This window comes from Jatropha curcas, chromosome 5, assembly GCF_041381405.1.
Source record: "Jatropha curcas cultivar XTBG-Jc1 chromosome 5, XTBG_Jcur_1.0, whole genome shotgun sequence".
Lineage (NCBI taxonomy): Eukaryota > Viridiplantae > Streptophyta > Magnoliopsida > Malpighiales > Euphorbiaceae > Jatropha > Jatropha curcas.
In genome coordinates, this window is record NC_143155.1 from 4,312,389 (window position 1) to 4,334,071 (window position 21,683).

Consider the following 21,683-nt stretch of genomic DNA (forward strand, 5'->3'; position numbering starts at 1 on the left):
TATATGGAAGCATTTCAGACATTTAATATTATCAATTTTTCTTGACAAATTGGGCAAATATATTTTTCGAAATACAATATATATTTAAATAAATTATGAATTTGGAAGTAGAGGAAATTGATTAAAATAAATGAATGAAATATTTTTATAAATTGATTGTAAAGCTAACGAATCAGCCAAACAAACATGATATGTCCTCTAACAGTGTAAAAGTCCCATTTAAATTCTCCGATGAATTCAATCTAAACCATTTCAACTTTAAGCAACAAATTAAATTTTCAAAGCTCTGATTTATTTTTCTTTTTCCAAACACTATTCATTTACTTTCTCTATAATTACAATTTTATTACAGGCAATCCAAGTTACTTTTGCAAATTTCTTTGTTTAATTTATTTTAATTGCACAACTAGTGAAGCATATACTGTGGATTCAACCCACAGTCGATGAGTCAGTTTAAGTGCAATTTTAATTTTTCAGTTAGTATACTACGCACACCTGATACACCTACAATTTTCAATTCAAGCTATCAACCAATCGCACCATTTCATTGGCTCATTCCCTTGAATGAACCAACAATCTTTAGTGGCATGCTTGGTGGGACGTTGTTGTATATTCTAAACACCTTTCACTTGAGTTTTAAGAGGAATCCATCCTAACCACCTTTCACTTGGCCAAACTCCTACAAACCATGAATATCTTCATGGAGAAAGTCACTGGAAAGAAGATTGATGTTGTTGACTCACTCGTCATTTAATCTCACACTTCCCCAAGTCCCTCGGGAGGCACTGGAAATGGTTGTGCTCTTGCTGAAGAGAGGCATCAACCACCACGGCGAAGAGAAGAGCCGGAGCATCACCCATAAAGAACACCACTTCAATTAGGTAGCCCCACTAGCAAGCCTACAATGACTCAACATATTATTTTTGTGTCCACTTGTCCCATCACTTACCCAAATGTCTATAAGATTGAGGCTTCTCATGCTACTCAATTGTTGAGAGGTGTATAGGGAAGTCAAGGAGCTAAAGGAGTTTACCAATACATACACTAGTGTCATTATAGTTTCTTAAGTGATAGGTAACATTGTTCCTTAAATTTCCAAGTCACCATGGACGTTTTGAGGGACGTTGTGTAGGAGCTATATGTGTGGGGCCTCAAATAGGTTGGCTTATTAGATTTGTGAAGCCCCATTTAGAAACCATCGACAGAGAGCCCTTATCTTAGGGGGTATAAAATTTTAGACTTTTCCTTGTTTTCTGGAGAAGATGGATAGTTGACCTTAGAGCACATTATCAGATTCACCATCCAATGCGGTGAAATAACTAATTTGGAGAATTTTGCTAACTATAAGCTTAGATTGTTTTCTAACTCCTTGACAGGTACAACTTTCACCTGGTATTCAAGACTCCAAATGAACTTATTCAACTCATCATATGAAACGGAGCAACTCTCTGTACTCAGTTCTTTAGAGTTGAGCTAAAGGTCTATGTGGCTAAATTGTCTAGGTTGACACAAAGAAGTGGAGAGACAATTGATTTATTCATAGCAACATTTAAGAAGCTAAGGAATTGGTGTGTAAGGTGTTATTACGTGAACATGAATTTGCCAAGATGGATAAGAGTTCGACTTCAAGTTGAAGAAGTTCCAAGGGATAGAGTTAGGGATTTCTATGAGCTGACGGTGAGGGTAGTATAATATGAAGAACTTTGAAAGAATAATCGTAGAGGGAAAGAAGCTCAACAAGGACATATTAGCAATAGCCTCACCAGGAAACTGTCGTGGCTGACTTGGTGAACTCAGGTTCCTATGTGTGCTCGAATCTGGGAGTTCCTATAATGACAGCTCTTAAAGGAAGAACTCCAGCTCAGAAACTTGACTTACCTTTGATGTTTCTAAGATAGAAGAGATCTTCAATTTCTTTCTAAAGGAAAATTTCATAACTCTTCCAACAGGTCATAACCTGCTGACGAAAGAAGCAACAAAGGGCAAACAATATTATACGTATCATGATTTCTGGAACCATATTACTAATAACTGTTGAAATTTTAAAGAATGCTTTACAAAATCTCATCAACAGGGGAAGCCTTGAGGTTCCTTGACAAAGAGAAAATGCTAATAGATGAAGATCTTTTCCTACTCATGCCATCCATCAATGTTTTTGAAGTAGATATGAGGAGTATCATTAATTGGTTGAAGAAGATGCAGGTTCATCCGAGTTCTTAAAGACTCATAAAGAGCCGCAATGATACTAGCAACAGAAGTTTCTAAGGGGAGCTGGTCCCTGCTTTGACCGCTTTTTCCTACAAAGGCAAGAGTTGTTAAATTTGAGCGAAAGTTTCAAAGGAATGAATCAAAATTTGTTGTTCTCCCACCTGTTGAGCCTAGCAAAAAGTGGATGATGATGCAACATGCAAAGTTCCTCAGCCTCTGACTTAAACTCAGAAGAGGAGGTTGTAGGGTCCCAATAGGCAAATATCCAAGAGAGGAGTGAATTGGTATTTTCAAAAATTAATCCTTTTTCAAGAATTTTTCAATCACAGTAGAAGCAACATATCATACCAACTCAAATAAGATAATAAACATGTATAAATCAATTAAACATTCAATCTGATTTATTATAGACATTAAAACATAAAGCTAAACCAGTTACTGAATATAGCTTATTGAAACTAGTCAGTAGAGTTTCTGCAAGTCAGTAACTAATCAAGGCAACCTCAGAAGTCAAATAATCACAATGCAACAGATAATCAAGTGAGTGTGTGAGTATATTCAAATATAACTATCAAGAGATAAAAGAGGAGAAAACAACAAAATCAATTTTATAGTGGTTTGGCACTTCTCACACCTACATCCACTCCTCAAGAAATCATCTTGAGATCCTCCACTATCATACTCTTTTCAAAGGCAAGAGCAAAGGCAAGTACAATGGAAATAGTTCGACTCCTTGAACTAACCATTTCCCATAAGTTTTTCAAAGAACTTATAAACTTTTCCTTTCTAGTTTTTGATAAAGAACTAGATAAAAATTTAACCCCACTAATTTTTAATAAAAACTAGGAAACTTACAAGACTTGCTCTTACTCAAAGAGAGGTGCTTGATTACCCAAACAACAAAAGTAGCTTCACACAAGCTTTATTCTCGCAAGATTTTTGATTTAGCTTTCCTCTACTCTGTTCTAGATTAATAAGAACTTATAATAGAAAGAGAGTTAAGCCTATTCAAGCTCAAGAAAGAGAATTTAAAATGTTTTTCAATTCAGTTTTGAAAATCTCTCTCAAAACAGGTTCATCCTCTTCTCTTAGAAATAATGCACTTGAACCATAAAGAAGAAGAAAGAGATGAAGGTTTATTATGAAAATTTTTACAGTTAAAACAATAAACACGTATTTTCTCTCATACTTGTTGAAGTTTTTTGGCAACCTTTTATACCTAGAAAATTCTTTTCTTCCCGTTAAAGAGCAAAGTTAATGTAGTAAAAAAAGGAGGAAGAAGAAAGAAAAAAGATATCGACAGAATTTTAGCAAGAAAGAGGGAAAGGTTTGGGCTGTTGTACTATATTAGGAAGTGGGTCATTTCAAGTTTAAAAGCCCTAGGTGATTCTAAAATCTTATTTGCCCATAAAATATCTTTATAAAAAAGAAGGTATTTTTTTAATTTGAAAAGTGAGATTTGAAATACCATTTACCCTCTTAATATTTCAAGAAATATTATTTTAACAAAAGTATGATATTTTAAAAAACTAGAAAGATGATTTTGATTTTAGCTAGAATAGACATAATTTATTTTTCTGTTTTAACAAGATGAATTAGAGTTTAACTAGCTAGGCTAACTTATTACATTACCTTTAAGTCTTCAAGTATCCTTCTTGATCTTCATTAGAATAGTTCTTTAAACTTCAAGTTGATGAGATCTTCTTGATTTAATTTATGCAAAAGACTTTAGAAAAATAATATATAATAAATTATTTCAATTTATTATTATTAGAGGTTGTAAAATCCCTTGAGCCAATAAAGATTGTCGAGGAAATGAACTTTAGACAAATGACAGAAGGCAACTCTAACCAATTCCAACTATGTAATTGAAAAAAATAAGTTTAGACAAATCTATAGATGATGACAAAGAGTCTACGAAAGTTCTACAAAGAAAGAGGTTTTAGAAGGTAAGTTTTCACTAAAGGAGTACATTTGCCTTTTAGTTGTGCAGTTACAGGAATGGTCTTGTCACTAAAGTTTTGGAAGTTCCTAAGGAAGACATGTGTACCTCAGGAGGAATAAGCTTGTCAAAAGCCTAAGGTATACAATGGAGTTACTGTTCAATATACCAAGTCTGGGGAACCAAAACGAGTGGTGGTTGACAAACTTGCAGAAAACATGATTCAACATATCAGACTGTTATATATCACTGCACACATCAATGGAAAAGCCTACTTCAAGAGTTCTTGTGGATAGTGGGTCAACATTGAACACAATGTCATTCAAAATTCTCTTAACTATTAGGAGGACAGAGAAACATCTTATAGCCACTAACATTTATGTGTTGACTTTTACTCGTGATGTGAAATCAAAATACTCCCTTCATTCCAAATATTTATCACATTTGAGAAAATATCATATTTCTAAATACTTGTCACATTTGTGAATTTAATAAATCATAAATTATTTTTTTCATTTTTATCCTATGTATATGACTAATAGTGATTGCTTCTATTCCTTAATGGTTTATTGTAACTTAGAGAAATTAAGTGTAGTATAATCAGTTCATTCAATAATTTATTATAACCTAGACAAATTGAATGTAAAGGACGTGAAATATCAAAATGTGATAAATATTTTAAAATGAGGGTGTAATAAAATTATTTTTGGAAAAAATTAGTACCAATCTGAATTAATTTTCGGTAAAGCTACTTAGCACAGTCTGTGCTATCTCAGGAGGGCTAATTATGTAATCTACTTACCTGATTAACATTAATGAAATTGTGCAGGACTAATTGCAATTTGCAAAAGACTAAACTGGCCTTTACATGGACAGAGGATACGAAAGGTTTGGCTTTTTGAAATTCAAATTTGTTTTTGGATTGTCGAGTAAGCTTTAATGCTTTTGATTCTTTCCAATGCAAGACGCATTTATGTTTTGTATAAGTAGTTGAAAAGTTGAATAAGAAAACTTTGAGGTTTTTAAATATTTTTCATTGCAGAATACTATTTCATATTACAAAAGAATTATTTTTGTTTTAAGTGGTTCAAAAAAGCTAGAAAAATGGCAGGAAGCTCTCGAAGGAAGAGTAACTGTAAGATCAATAAGTATTATGTTATATTCAGAGGTAAAGAAAATGGTATTTTTAATCATTGGCATGAAGTGGCTCCACATGTAATAGGTGTGAAGAACAATTTATATTGTTCATTTGGCACTTTGGAGGAGGCTACAACTCTGCTTATAACAATTTCTATATAAGTAAGAAAGACAAGGAAGTTGTTTCTTCTGAAAAGGTTGGTTCATGTAAAACTGATGAAGGATGTAGTTTGTCAAAGGAGACGATATCTTCAGAGAGGTTGATTCCTGAGGAGTTACGTTCACAAGATGGATTTATATTGGAAATTCTGGCAGGGATGATGTTGTCAAGCCAAAAACAGTAGTTCTGTTTATCGAAGTTTATGTGTTTGTTGTGCCATTTCATATTTGATATGAACATTGAAATATGAAATTCGATTTTTTTGTTATGGCAAGGTGTACTTGTTTGTCATTTAACAAATTGTTGGTTGATGATTATTATCATTTATTTAAAAACAATCTTGTCCATTATAAAGTTTATTTTAATTTTTTATTTTGTAATTGATGAAATTGAATTGTTAATGAATTGTTAATTTGAAAGGGTAAGTTATATTGAAACTGAGACTGTCATTGCTTGTTAATTTGAAAGTTGTAATTACTTTTACAACTGAAGAAATTCCTGATGTTAACTTGGGCTATAAAGAAGAAGGTGTATTAGGTTATGTAATAAGTTTGTAATCTAATATCAGCTTAATATAAGAGAGCAAGTTGTATTAGCTTTATCTGAAACTGTTAGAGTGAAAGAATGAAATTTAATTCATTTAACAGTTTTTTTTTTTTCATTATAGTAAAATTATAAAATGAATAAATCTATTAAGAGTGCAATATTTATAGATGATAGTCGTTTAAATGATGAAGTGAATTTATTTAACTAATTAAGGTAGATTAATATTACAACAATTGTGGATAGTGATTGGCATAAGGTGAATGACATAGAGATAATAATATATTATATTAAGGTGATTAAAAAATGAGGAATATAAAATGTAAAAACAATCCAAAACTAGTTTGAAAAGTAAAAAACAACCAAGAAGTGCATAATATCATAGGACATAGACTCAATCAAATAGAGTGTGATGATGAGTCTGAGATCATCACTAAATCTACTCCTTGATGAGTTGCTTGAATATTATTCTTCATGACATCATTCATGATTTCATACATAGTTAGCAGTGGGTATTCATTGAGCAAGGTTTCAGAGACATAAGTTGCTCCAATGTCAATTATCAATCTGATAAAAAATTATTTCAACTCATTCTTTAAAGAAGTGAACTTGTCTCTGTTAGACTTGTAAAGGGCTTCCAAAGTTGCTGGACTGGCTGGAAGAGTCCTACTTCTAACCCTTACTGCCTCATTAGCACGAGCCATTTTTTTTTTATGAAAAGTGTTTGAAATATTTTTTGAGGTTATGAAGATATTGAAAATCATGAATGGTAAGCAATTACTTACTTGTAATTATTCATAAAGGTAGGCAATGAGTTATAGGTTAATGAAACTTAGTTATGGAGGGAAACAAGTGTTGAGGCATGGAGGGAAAAATAAAGATAAGTTGAGGGAAAATGTGCTCTTGAGTTATGGCTACCTTAGGGAATGTGCAAGGTATTAATTGAGTTGATAAAACGCGTTTTTACATAGTCTATTTCAATCGTTAATTGTGTTGGTTGGATCTAAGTTGACCACTCACCTCAAACTACTAAATAGCACTACCCTACCATTAATGAATATGAACTTGTATGATAATAACCAGTTGGGAATCAAAGTAGGTGAACTGTATTCTGGAGAAATGAATTACATGAATGAGTTTTTTTATGTTAACATAATGTATGTGATGAAGAATTATCTATTCCTGGTAAGTTTGATGCATAGTAATTGTAGTAATTAATGAAGCACGATTGATTGAATTTTTAAAATAATGATGATTATTCTTAATAGCCCATTGCAGAAGAAGCTTGTCACTTATTTTGTGAAGGGTAAAAAATTTGCTTGTATCTTAGCGATGGTAGTCAATGGACAGTGTTGGTAGAAAGAAGATGTAATGTTAAATACTTGAAGGAGGGTTGGCCTGAGTTTATGGATTTTTTCTGCTGTAGTTCTATTGTCCAGGAGGTTTGCTTTATAAAACTTTCTAATAGTGAATTTGTGGTGACTATGATTGGGAAGAACAAGAAGAACATATTCAAAGAGAAACTCATGGAAAACAATTCCATAATCGAACCCCCTCCAAATTCTTTGCAATACCATTTCTCCATATATGTTATAAAGACTGTCCAAAGTTTGAAGCGAGACTATCAAGGAAGCATTGGAGAAAAAAAAGATTTGAGTTTATTGTTTATTATTATTTCCACAGTATATAATATATGAATATTATTTTTAGTGAATAAAAGTTGATGTTTAATAAGTTGAGAATTATTTGATTTGCTTAAACTTGTGACTTTTATATGCAGCACCATTCATATTGGTTTTTACAGAGAACATCTTGGATTGTAAGATGCTCAGGAGAAAGTTTTTGATATACTGATTGAAGATGGTAGTCAGTTTAAAACAATTGTTTTAGTGAGAAAGAAGGGAGAGAGAGCGTTGAAGTGTGGAATACAGTGTGGTTAGAAAGAAATATGTGACTCTCAGTCATTAAAAGAAGATGATCAAATAGTTTTTGGGTTGATAGATGCTGCCAATTATGTTTTGATAATGAAAGTTGTTAAATGAACAAGTTGAACTGAATAAGATGATCAATGATATTTTGAATTTTTAAATTTCCAGATGTTAGCAATGTATGCTTTTGACTGATAGTACTATAATTCCTTAACTATAGAATATTCAATAAAGACTGCAGTAAAAATATTAGAAAGGCTTGAAAGACTAATATTTCATTAATATTAGGAAAATGATACATATATAAGGCTATGAAAAGTTTAAAGGGTAGGAAATCTGGAAATATTGATTAAAAAAGAGCAGAACTCATTAGTGTTGTCTGTCAATATGAATTCCAGCTCGTCATTGTTCTGCAACTCATTGTCTTTTACAAATCGGTGCCATCTGTTTTCAAATCTTGCCCTTCGCATTGAACCTTTACGAGTATAAGTAATATAACGAACGTTCAAACCACTGACTGATCCTGAAGCAAATATCCACACATCTTTGTTTCCTTGACCAAGTAAAGACCTTGCAAAAATACATAGAAATGTTCTGCCATCCGTTAAAAGTTAGAAAATTATAAATTGATTTCATTAGCGTTGAAGAAATATAACTCTATTTTTTTGAAAGAAATATGTAATTTGATGAATAATGAAACTCACAATTCGCTGATGCCAGTCACGTGTATCCATCTTCTTATTGAAGCTAGGAAGTAAAGGCATTATAGCTTTTGATTTTTGATATCAAAGTGGTTATTATGATCATCATCAACATCAACAATTGTTGGATTATTATGGAGGCAAATTTCTGCCATGTTGTGCTTAAAAATCCTAATATTCATCTTATTAGGGGGCTGGAATTCAAGTAATATAATAGATAGGGCAGGCATTTTGAAAGTTGATGTTATATCTGGTATTCCATCAGCTAGATATTATCTACCATCTTGGTCATCAAAAGTGACTTGAATGCTCCAGAAAAACCAAGAACATTAGGTAATCCGATGTTGACGTTTTGAGAAACTGTTTTTTGAAGTCTTCTGATGAATTGTGGAGGTAAAGGCTGTGATAAAGATGATAGTATTTATTAATAAAATAAATCAGGGCTTTACCCAATATAGAGATTATTATAACAGAATATGAAATATAAAATAGGCAAAAAAAACCGTGATTGATTTAAAAGGTTATAAAAACTCACCAATCTTTGTTCACAGCCTAAAAAAGAGATGGTGAACTTCATAGTTGGTACTCTGTGTGTTGTTCCTCTATTACAGAAACGCAGAATTGAGAAGGTTTTTTTTTTTTTTTTTTGGGAAAAAAGAACAGTAAGAAAGATGATTTTAAACTTGAAGTTGAAGAAATGTGGGCTAAAGTAAATGGAAGCTCACGAGATGCAAGTCATTGCTTAATAGTTTCAATGCAATTAATAAGTTTAGGTTCCCAGAGTTTTTGGAGGGACTGTAGCTTTTTTAGGCGCCAAGAATTTTTTTCTTAAGGTTTGGTTAACAACTGGAAGTCTATAAGCTTATTTGCGTATTTAGCATTAGTTGTCATTTGTAGTTTTAGTTGCTATCGTTTGCATATAAATTCTTATTTTCTAAATTATGTCAGTGTCGTTTGGGTATGAAAAAAGATTTTTAAATTATGTAATTTATTGATAAATAAGTTTGTTGCACATATAATATCAGTTTAAAATCTTTTTTTTTATTATTTTTTTCAAAAAATAAATATTGTAATAAAACAAAATAGTTGAATGAAACCTTAAATTGAATGTTCCTTTTACAAAAAGAAACAAACAAAATAGTAGAATAATTGACAACTTAATTGATTCAATCGGCAATTTAATGGATTAAAAAACAATTGAAAAGTGTAATCAGAAATTATTCCATAAACTAATCCTTCAATTTAATCAAATGGAATACTTGTCACAATGACTTAATTTGGTCAATGTTGTTATTTAAGTAATCACACGATCAATTAAATATATAATCATAAATTAGAGTTTCACTATATAGTTATTGCTATGGATGACACATAGTTTATAAGCGAACCCTAAATTATAATATAAATATATCATATGAACGTGATCCTGAAGTCTATATAAATAGAATAGTTGGGACACAAACTTTGATCCTGAAGTCTATATAAATAGATCATATCAACGATTTGAACATATTATCAGTAATTAATTTGTAATTTCGTTGAATATATATATATTTTTAAAACTAATCCTTAAATTATAACTTTGTCAATTTAATCCAGCGGATTACTTGTCACAATGACCTTGCTTGTTCTTGTTATTTAAGTAATCACACAAGCAATTCAATTTATAGTTATTGCTATGGATTATATAGAGTTTATTGGTGAACCCTATTTTAGAGTTGTGTAGTTTTTATTTAAATTAAATTTAGTCAAATGCATTCCATGATTATATAGTTTATAAGGATCATCTATTATTTTTGGTAGAGAATATATATTTATTCAATTATACTTATTTATTAAATTTTTTATACATTAAAAAAATTTTAAAACCTTTCAAATAAAGAAAATAGGGTTTGGTTTAATGGCGAAACTTCCTTCCTTGGTTGATATTTTTGTACATTACAGGCTTGACACGTCAAAAAGTGCACTTTCCTCTCAGTTTGGCACGTGTACGATATATTTTGACACAAAGTCAAGTAAACTTTGTTTTTCATCAATAAATTTGACTTTAAAAAAGAAAAAAAATAAAATAAAATAGTAAATATGCAAGCAGCAACGACATCGTTCTAATAATAATTCAAGCGACATCGTTCTAGTAATAACAGGAACGACATCATTTAGTTTCTATCTTGATTGGGGCTCCCCTTTATCAAGCAAACGCCTTCGTCTTCTAGAAGCACGGGTTCGTCCTTGCCCTGCGCACTCTCGGTGTAGATGCTACATAGTTGGTTCTAATCCTTCAGAGACTACAAATGTAATAGGAGCATCCGTCGACAAAAGGATCACCCTAAGATGATCATCTCATGGCTATTGAGAACGAATCAAATTAGATGGTTCTATTTCTCTGCAAGCTCATATATAATGTAACTGTTATTCTGTTATATATATATATATATATATATATATATATATATATTTCTAAACGACACTCATAATGGAGATTATGGAGACAGAAAGAACTGAATCAGTGGAGAATATGGAGGTAAAAGAACATGAATCAATGGAAGATATGGAGATCAAAGGATCTAAATCACATTTGACCACATTGATGGTAGAATTAGTAACCCAGCATATAGGAAAAGTGCGTCCTCTTTTAGATTAGACATTGGCAGCGTGAAGTTGAGGTATGTAGAAAGATGCAGTATAAGGAAATCAAATTCTGTCTTTTACAGCATCTTATTAATATTTGTTCATCGTCGGCTTTACTGTTTATGTGTCATTACAGTTGCAAATTTCTTAAATTGGCTTCTAAGAGTAGCATTGTTTACAAAAGAATACCCATGGAAGGTTAACCATTTTTTCACATGCAACCATTGTATCGTCTTTGCCTTTATTTTGGGAACCCAGAAACTCTTTACTGGCAAGGAATGGTTAGTTTGAAGTTTTCAGTTTGTAGTATTTTGATGAATTTGTCTCATATGATATATTAGTATTTTAATGCAACAACTATTTTAATATTTTTTTTTGTTTGAAAAAGTTACAATATTTTACAAATTATAGCTTTGAAGTGGGTTTTGACTTTTTTGCAAAAGCTGCTTATGGAGGGCATATTCATGCAACGTATATAACTGGTTTATTGCTATTGTTGAAAGAAAACAAAAGGCAAGAGCATGCAAAAGGAATATCCATGATAGAAAAGATTAAGTGGATGGGAAGATTACAAGAATGTCGGAATTTGTTAAGGAGACGTCTATTTTGGCTTGGGTGGAATAATATTTTATTCAAAGAAAAATCAATTTCTATTAAATGTTCTATATTTAAGGCACATTTAGAAGTCCCATTTGCTTCTGCTTATAATGTCGATCACCCTGAATAATTCATTACGGCCTTAGGTGCTCCTGTCAGCAAGAAGTGGATAACTTTCTAACGTTCTTTCAAGGACACTATCGTCCTAATTAATATATTTAGTGAATACTTTATTGTATTGTAGTAATAGTTTCGACGATAATAGTTATTTGTAATAGTTCTGACGTACTTGCCTTTATTGTAGATGTAGTTTTAATTATAATATATATAATATAATTTTATTTATTATGCATTTTTTTGTGGTTCAAATTTTAAGTTTAATTTGAATTACTTAATTTTAGTTTTTTTTTACCGATAATTTAATTTTATTATTCCTTCAATGTGGCTTTAATTTACATTATAATGTTCGCAATTTTTAATTATATTATGTACCTGTGATTTACGATAAAATCACTAATCACACTAAAGTTGAAATATTATTACTTTATAAATAATCATTTCCATTTCAATAATCATTTCCATTTCAATATAATAACTGTCATGGTTAGAATAAATGTGGTTTTGAAATATATTTATAGTTATAAATAATGAATTTCAAATATATTCATATATGAGCAAAATGATATGGTTATTCTTTAATTTTTAATTTTATATTCATTTCTTTTTTTTCTCCTTATATTCAATTTTATTTTCTCCAACATCACCCTTGTATTAGTATTATTTTTCGATTTTTTTTTGAAGAATATTTTTCTACTATCATTGTTGATTTCCATATGCATATATGATTCTTAATAAATAAGATAGATTGTTGTTACAAAATATGAAACAAAATAAAATTTAAAAATCATAATTATCTATATATCTTACTAAAAATTGATCAAAGAAATAAATTGAAAACTTTTATAATACGGTTGTTGACTTATAACAAAATATAATTATATGTAAGTCATACTAATTATAATAGGGATGATATGTAAGTTATAATAATTATGATTTGGTTCTAGTTATTCACTTGTTAAGGCTTGAAAGCCACGCTTTGAAGACAAATCGTGAAAAAACATGTTTTTAAATAAATTTCGAACTTATTTTTTTTTTGTCTGAGTATAGTTTCTAAAAGAAATTACTAAGAATTTTTATTAAATTAAATTGATTTACTTTTTTCAAAACTAACATTTCTTATCATTATTAACCATTGAAGCTATTAATATTTAAAAAAAATTCAAAAATTTAAAATATATTATTTAATTTTGATTCGAAACTGAAAAAAAACTCCAATCGGATTTAGATAACTTTAAATTATATGATTAAAATTTGTGACCTATATTTAGTTAACCTAAAATGTTTAATAAATAAGGTAAAAAAAAAAATCATAGTTCATATTCCCTAAAACGACGTCATGTTATTAATTAATATTTTAAAATGATGACTTCGTCACAAAACATTAAAAGGTTGATTTTTTACTATGATTCATATGACGACGTTCTTTTATATAATTAAGTACCTATTTTATGGTGTAGATAGTGTTGCATTGAATTACTATCAAAGCAAAGCATTGATCTTCTTTTCGTTTTCAACTACTTCTCAACGAAGGGGAAAAGAACCTTCTCCCAAACTTACCATCTCTTAACATCTTTGACTCTCAATCGAAAGGAAAACTTATGAAATCTACTGTTCTTTAGGGTGCAGCCATGGAGAAACAATGTTTCGCCGTTAACAGAAGGAATTACATGGTTGACCATTACCTCCGATTGGTAAGGTTTTATGATTATATATATATATATATATATATATATATATGAATATGATTACTTCAGACTTTTCAAGTTTATACTCTGTTTGTTTGGTATTTCTTTGATGTTTGAAAAAATTTTTAGTTTTTCAAATTTTTAGTCTGTTTAAAATTTTTTTATTCAGATTTACTATTCCACATGATTTTATTTTGCTATGATTGTCAGCTGCTGAAAGACAGATTCGTGGGACACCTGCAGCCAGGCCAATACATTACATTGCATATGGATGGTCTTGCTGCTATGAAGGTTTTGGTTTCAGAAGGTGAAACAAAGCGAAAATTTTTGGATGAAGGATGGAAAGAAGTGGTAGACTATGTCTTAACCATAGAAGGGGCTCGTTGGCCAAAGTTCTATTACTATCCAGGTGCTAATTACAAGCTTGTTTTTGCGGTTGATGACCTGAATCCATTAACTTTAGGCCGACCTATTCAAAACAATCAGGATAAAGAAGATGGAATACAAGATCTCCCAACTGGCTTTGCAGTTACTGTAAAGGACATGACAATTAAGCATCACACAGTCATGGTTGGTTCTCTAAACTCACTTCTTACTTTCATTACTCTAATGAAGTTTAAATGCCTTGTTGTAAGTAGGTTGAAGTTTAAATAGTTTGAAATTGTATGTTTTAATTTGAACAGACTATTCCTAACCAGTATAAAGACACAGTCACTGTAGAAATTAGTTCTGTGATAAGTTTTTTCTTTTATGGCGGAGTTGAGTGGAAAATGAACACTACAAGAAAAACGCCGTTTTGCGACCGACAAATCGGTCACAAAATGGCTAATATCAGTCGCAAATTTCCTTATGCGACCGATCTGCGACCGACATATGTCGGTCGCAAAATACCTGGTCGCAAATTTTTTTGCGACTGATTATTCCATCGGTCGCAAAAAAATTTATCGGTCGCAATTGTTGGTCGTGGTTTAATTTGAAATTCAGTCGCAAATATGGTCGCAGGAAAACGGTCGCAAATTTTTTAAATTGGTCGCAAAATGTTAATTTAAAATTGTAAATTTCGGTATCAAATCGGTCGCAAATCGGTCGCAAAATTAAAAAAATAAAAAAAATTAAATATTATTATAAAACCAAAATTTTTCCGCACCTGTGAAAATTGACATATATACATATATATCACACACGCAATTCAAGAACAATGTAAAATTGTAATTTTATTGTGCTCAACAAATTAAAATATCAAAATACAAATAAAAAACTAAAAAGGTCCAAAATCAAATCTATGCTGCTGCTCATCTGCAGGATCCGATGTCGGATCGCCGGGAGGAGTACCTGCTGGATGTGATGTAGCGCCAGGAGGGGTGACCAAGGTATCGTCTGCAGCATCGGGATCAGGAGCAGGAAGTGGCTGCTGCTGAGACGTCAAAACATGTCGGTCTGTAGCAGGCGCAGGATCAGAAGAAGAAGTACCAGCATGGGCCTCACCGGACAGCCGCATCACATGCGCTCTAAGCTCTGCAATCTGTCTCTGCTGATCAGCAAGCTGAGCCTGTATATCATCATCATACTGCGAGTCAGTGTGCTCCGGCTGTTGTGCTGCGCTGGCTGTAGAAGCGTGAGCTGCTGAGCCAGTGTAAAACTGTGATGCCTGAGAACCGATGCCGTATACCTTCCTCTTCTTCTCGCCCCCTACAGCCTCGAGATAAAGCGCTACCTCGTCAATCCTTGACTCAGCTTCGGATTTATCGGTCTGAGAAGTAACAATACGCTCCCGAGCTGTAGTATAATTCTCCTGAAAACAAAAAATTAATTAATCAATGCAATTGAAAGCTTTATTATATTCAACTTTGTACATCTTCGCAATGATTAGAGGGAATATTATTCATTGTTACTTACATTGACGCTCAGCGCACGTCTGTCGACAAAGGTATTACGATCGTGGTCCTTCGTGTGAGTGTATCTAAACACCTCCATCGGTGTGGGCTCACGACCTAATTCTTTAGCCTGCAATGAATTTTTATGCATGATATATTAATATATATAGTGTCCTTTCATTAAACATCAGTTTCTTGTAAAGGGACTAGTTCACTTACTAATAATCGAGCTGTCTCTATAGCAGATATAGATCCGCCTGTGTGTCGCGAAGGTCCTGCTCCATCACTGCCAGTCTCACTGCGCCTGTTTTGTGCAAATATCTCCCGCTTTCTCTTGAATGCAGGATCCTCCCAAGCCTTTTGCCAGCTCTCCCATATCTCCTGAGACACGCACTGCTGCTTCTTACCGCTTCTTCTCATCCTATAGGTGAAGTCAGCGTATCGATCGGCGCATATCTTCTCCCAGGCTACTTTCAGCATAGCCGTAATGGCCTCGTCCCATATGAAATGTTTCTGCAAAAAAAATGAAATATAGCGTTTAAACTCTAAGGATGTATCTTGAATTGTAAACATTGAATGATGATATAACTTAAACCAAAGAGTACCTGGAACTCCTCCTAATAAAAGTCTCTCGCCTCTTGTGGTACGGCATCCCATGTGTATCCTTCTTTATGCAGCTGTAGCTTGATTATCTTCAAAATTTGTCTCACTGCTCGAGAAGATGGATATATGCTGAAAAAAAAAACAGAAGTGAAATATAATTACACGAAAGCATCACAGTTATGAATAAGTACAAAATATAATTACAAAATATGCCTGCAGAAAATTTGAATAAGTACTTACTGTCCCGCTACCAAACTGAGGGTGATACGTGGATCTGATGAAGCTGCAAAAAAAATGACAAATGTTATAAATTTTTAGATAATTAATATATAATTAAAATGACAGTTATGACATTTATGATTACCTTGCACAGTAGGTGACTGTGCAGCTGGTGGAGTCTGTACTGGTCCAGAAGAGGAAGGAGCAGAAGAGGAAGGAGCATAAGGCTGTGATGGCGGCAGTACTGGACGCTGAGCAGAGGATGAAGCCCCAGACGTACCTGAAGAAGGATGTGATGGCGGCAGTACTGGTCGCTGAGCAGATGACGAAGCCCCAGACGTACCTGACGAAGGACGAGGGATCGACCCTCCTCGTCCACGGGCACTGCGTCCAGGGCCATGACCTCCACGCGAACCACTGCCGGACGCGTCAGAATCAAACTGTCTGCCTCTAGCCATCTGTACTGCAGATATCAGAACCTAGATAAAATGAATTTATACAATTATATGAATTGTAGAACATGTGGTAAATATGAGTAAACAAAGTGAATACCATTGAAATTCTTCATTAATAATATTAATTACATATACATTTATCAATTTGTAACAGTAAAATTGCTCTAAGTTTTAAGTGTCTTGAATATCATCAGCTTCCTCCTCCTCTTCATCAGCTTCCTCTTCTTCATATTCGTCTTCTGAGGTACCCATGATGGTTTGATCTTCTTCCTCTTCATCATCTGATGGTCCTATTTCAACATAAGATCGGCTTTCATCATCCAATCTATCTGTTAAATCTTCAACAACTTGCATCGGTTGCATTTCGACCCTAACTTCTTAAAATGCCTCCGATACTGCGAGTGAAGAAGATTGTTTCGTTTCAAGTGCATGAACAACTGATCTAGCCTTGATTTTACACACCGCCATCCAATCGCATCTATCTCGTTTAAACGATGGATATGGGACATAGTACACCTGTGCAGCTTGCATTGCCAAAACAAAAGGTTCATACTTTGTATATCTTCTTCTTTGATTAATATCAACCAGATTATACTTAGGATGAACCTTCGTGCCAATGTTTGGCGTAGGATCAAACCATTCACATTTGAATAAGATTGTGCACTTCATTGGTAGGCCTGGATATTCTAACTCCAAAACCTCAACCAATTTCCCATAAAAATCGTTTGACATGTCACTGTAGTTTGATCCCTTTATGCACACATCGCTGTTCATTGTCTTTCTGCTTCTCCCATAACCCTCAGTGTGAAACTTGTAACCGTTTACAAAGTAGCCAGAGTAGGCATTAGCAACCGGTAATGGCCCCTTTGCCAGATCCGTAATAAATCTGTTACGAATATCGCTTTCCGAGCTTCGAGCCTATGGAAAATAGTAATGACATGAGTCAGATTTAATAAATGTACATTCCGTGTTGTGTACATTGAAAGTAACTTACATAATATTTGAACCATTCTGCAAATTTCGTGTCCAGCTTTGCATCAACTGCAGTATCAGTCAAATTGAGATTTTGAAGCCGCAGAAGATTGATATATTTCCTATTTATCAACTAACCATATTAGCATAAGTATGATTTAACAACGGCCCACGTCAAGTTTAGAATGTTTACATTATTTATACTTACTGTACATATGGTGTGATCTCTTCGCAATTCAATAAAATATAGGTTTGAGCCGCTTGTATCTCTGCATCAGTCAATCGTCTTTTTTTTGATTTACCAATCGTACGCCCAGGGTAGGTGAAAATTTTTAGATTTCCTTCAAACTCAGATTGAACGCGATCTCCTCCGTCATCGTTACGTGACACTCTCCGATGCTTGGTGAAAACATGTTGGTCAAAGTAGTGTGAACAGAATGTGGAAGCTTCTTCCACCAAATATGCATTGCAAATGGATCCTTAGACCTTTGCCTTATTGCGCACATTCTTTTTAATTTTCTGTAGGTGTCTGTGATTGTACAATGCCAATATGTTAGTATAAGTTCATAAAAATGATGTAATCATTAGAATGAGATGTTAGTGAATCACCTCTCAAATGGTTTTCCCTTCAATGTTCATGACAGTGTTGAACAGATTTTCAAACACATTTTTTTCTATGTGCATGACATCAAGGTTATGACGGATAAGAAGTGAACTCCAGTATGGCAAATCCTAGAAGATGCTTCGCTTTTTCCACCCGCTATTCCTGCCAATTCTTGTATTTACCTCATCTGCACCAACCTCTGTAACTTTCATAAGCCCCAGATCTTCAATTTCTTGTATTATTTTTAATACCCGACAAAATTGCGACCGATTTGCGACTGCAACAGTCGGTCGCAAAATATCGGTCGCAATTTTATCTCATTTCGGTCTCAGATTGTATCCCTTTTTTGACGCGCCCTTTTTTGCGACAGAAACACAGTTGGTCGCAAAGAGGTCGCAAAATCGGTCGCAAATGAGCAGTAATTCAGTCGCAAACGGAAAGGCAAACTCGCGCGAGTTTTCCGCGCTAAAATCTGCGACTGTTTGCCAATCAGTTGCAAATTGGTATCAATATTGCGACCGATTTGCGTCGGTCGCAAAAATCGGTCGCAATTTGAAGTTTTTTTTGTAGTGGAAGGTCAAAGAAAATGAAGAGAAATTGAAAATTTTTGATGACGTGTGGCCAGAGTTTCTCACCTTTATAAGAAAAATTCCATTTGTCAGGAGAGTTGAATTTAGCGCTATTCCTGGAGGAAACTTCTTTGTCAAATTGGCTGGAAAGCGCAGATAAAAAGTAGTGGTTGTTAACAATGAAATGACTCCTCATATTGCCAACAATGAAGCCCAAGTTCCAGTAGCAGAACAACATTCTAACAATTTTCGTGAAGAGCAAGTGCCCTCAGAACAGGAGCCATCCGACACTTTTCCTCAAGTGCTTAGACAAGAAGAAGAAGCTATTGCTTTTCCCCATTTCGAAATCACATTGAATAAATCTGACTGGATTCATAGATTGGTATGCATAAGTGAATAATTACTTTCATTGTTAACTCTGTTAAACATATATTTATATTATAAACTGTTTTTAATTTTACTTGTGGTCTATATTTGCTTGTAGTATGTCCCTAAGATTTTTGCAGACCAGCACATTCACTTGCATGCTAGCAAAACAAAATTAAGGAGCAAGCTCATTTGTGATAGGAAGGAAGAAAATGTCGATCTTGTTGGGAGATTAAATGGCAGCGCAGTTACAGAGTGAGATTTGAGAAAGGCTGGAATAACTTCTGGAGTCCAGTGGACCTAAGGAAGGGATGCATATTGGTGTTTAAGTTGACCGATTCTGAAAAACAAACTTATAGAATTGAGGTCGAATCATCAAGGAATATAAATGTCAGTAAGAATTATGTGAATGATTAGCACAATGTTACATATTTATGAGTACAATTTATTTTATATTAATGCTTTTGATGTTATAAAACCAGACATGATCTAATTTTTACTGTTTGACAGTTTGTTGCTTGTTGCTTTGCTTTTGATGTTATGGTTTCTTGCTTGTGGCTTTGCTTTTGATGTTATAGTTTGTTGCTTTGCTTATATATATGTATATAGGAAAATTATGAATGTCTCTTAATCTAAATTCTGATATGACCTTTGCATATATATGTTTTCTGTAGATATTTTAATATACTTGCTTATGCTTTCTTCCATGTCTTAATATCCTTGTTTGCAGTATTTTGCTTTGTTATATATATATCTATATATATAAACATTATGAATGCCTTCAAAGTAATTGTGACTTTTTAATAATTTTTGTAATATCTCTTATTATTGGAGTTAGAACTTTGTCTTAGAACATATAGAGCTCTTATAATCTCTGCTCCAGGTGAATGAAAACAGAGTATGAGCTGCAACCTCTTCTTTGTGTGTGTGTTTTGAATTTTTTCTCTCTAACTTTCTGCTTTAAAACCAACACTTTATTATGAAAAGTTTGGTCTTACTTGTGCTTTTAAACAAATTTTCGCCAATGATGATTCTGAATATGGATGAATATAGAAAATCAAATAGGGCAAAAATACTAAAATTAGATATCTTTGGACATAATTGTATATATTAATTTTCAAACTTTATATCTATATTCAAAACAATCTAAGTTAATACATTTTAAACTTTATATCTAAATATAAAACAATCTAAGTTACTTTATTTACTAAATAGTTAGCCAATTTGATGTCAACTTCTTCATCCAGTGATACAATGTTCTCTTGAATGTTGCTATAACGGTTTGAATGCATTCCTCCTGAATTGGAATTCAGAATGCCATTGCCATCAGTTTAATAATTAGTGTGTGTACCGTACTGTGTTCTGGATTGCAATACCTGCATCACAGGAATCATAAATAATCAAAAGTTCATATTTAACCTAGTCTATATAAAACAGAGCAACAGGAGACTGTAAGTAAATCAAAATTAACTATTATACCTCTCCTGGAGCTCTTGACATATTGCCAGTAAATGCTCTATGAACACGATACCCACGCCTTACTCTGCCTGTATTATTGTTGTTTAATTGGTTGTTGTTCAATAACATTATTGCGCCATTTTCTATGCGATTGATACCGATTAATCCTTGGTCTCCCACGACTGCGTGTTGCATGGGGATCAAGCATTGGATTCCGATCGATGTTCTCATTTGTTTCAAACTCTTTTTTGCCTCTTCCAGCTACCTCATCATCATTTTCTGCTGCAACTTCTGCATCATTCAAACTTCTTAATGAATCCTTGAAATTATTTAAGGAAACTTTCAAGTGATTCATCCATGCAATGCTAGTCTCAGCTAACTCATAACATTCGTCGAAGCATTTCTCTAACTCTCTAAACTTTTCATAATCCCTTGTCATGCTGGGGAACCCTCCATCGAAGAAAATTTTGCTATCCCTTCTGTATACATCCTTTCTCCATCTCTTTAGCATATATTTTTGGTCCAATAGCCTGACATCTTTATGAGGTATTACTTTTATTATATGGGCACACAAAAAATACCTTCACTCTTAAATTTCTTGCAGTCACATTTCAAATCACATCCATCTTCCTTGTACTTCACAGTAAATACAAATTCCTAGATAAACCAGTCTGTCAGTAATTTTTTTTCCAGAATTTTTATCATTTCATACCCATTTTCATCAAATTGATTCACTCTTTCCTCTGTTGGAAGTTCCAAACAAGAGCAGCGAATTGTCCTAGAATCTGTTTTTGAAAATTTTCAAACAATACATGAGTGTAAGCCTTTTGAAATTGTTTCTCCCATTCAAAGTCTGTCAAAAGAGCAACTTGGACATTCTTCGATTTGAAATCAGCTCAGACCTCTTTCTCAAT

At 33.0% G+C, this 21,683-nt stretch overlaps 1 protein-coding gene across 1 annotated transcript; it reads left to right on the forward strand.

The window, feature by feature from the left end:
- The first annotated feature begins 13,521 nt into the window (after positions 1-13,521).
- LOC119371460 (uncharacterized) lies at positions 13,522-19,825 on the forward strand. Its single transcript, XM_089721963.1, has 4 exons — positions 13,522-13,655; positions 13,860-14,219; positions 19,039-19,327; positions 19,430-19,825. Exons 1-3 carry the CDS (start codon positions 13,593-13,595, stop codon positions 19,045-19,047), a joined length of 432 nt encoding a protein of 143 aa, XP_089578089.1. The 5' UTR covers positions 13,522-13,592; the 3' UTR covers positions 19,048-19,327; positions 19,430-19,825.
- Positions 19,826-21,683: the final 1,858 nt, after the last annotated feature.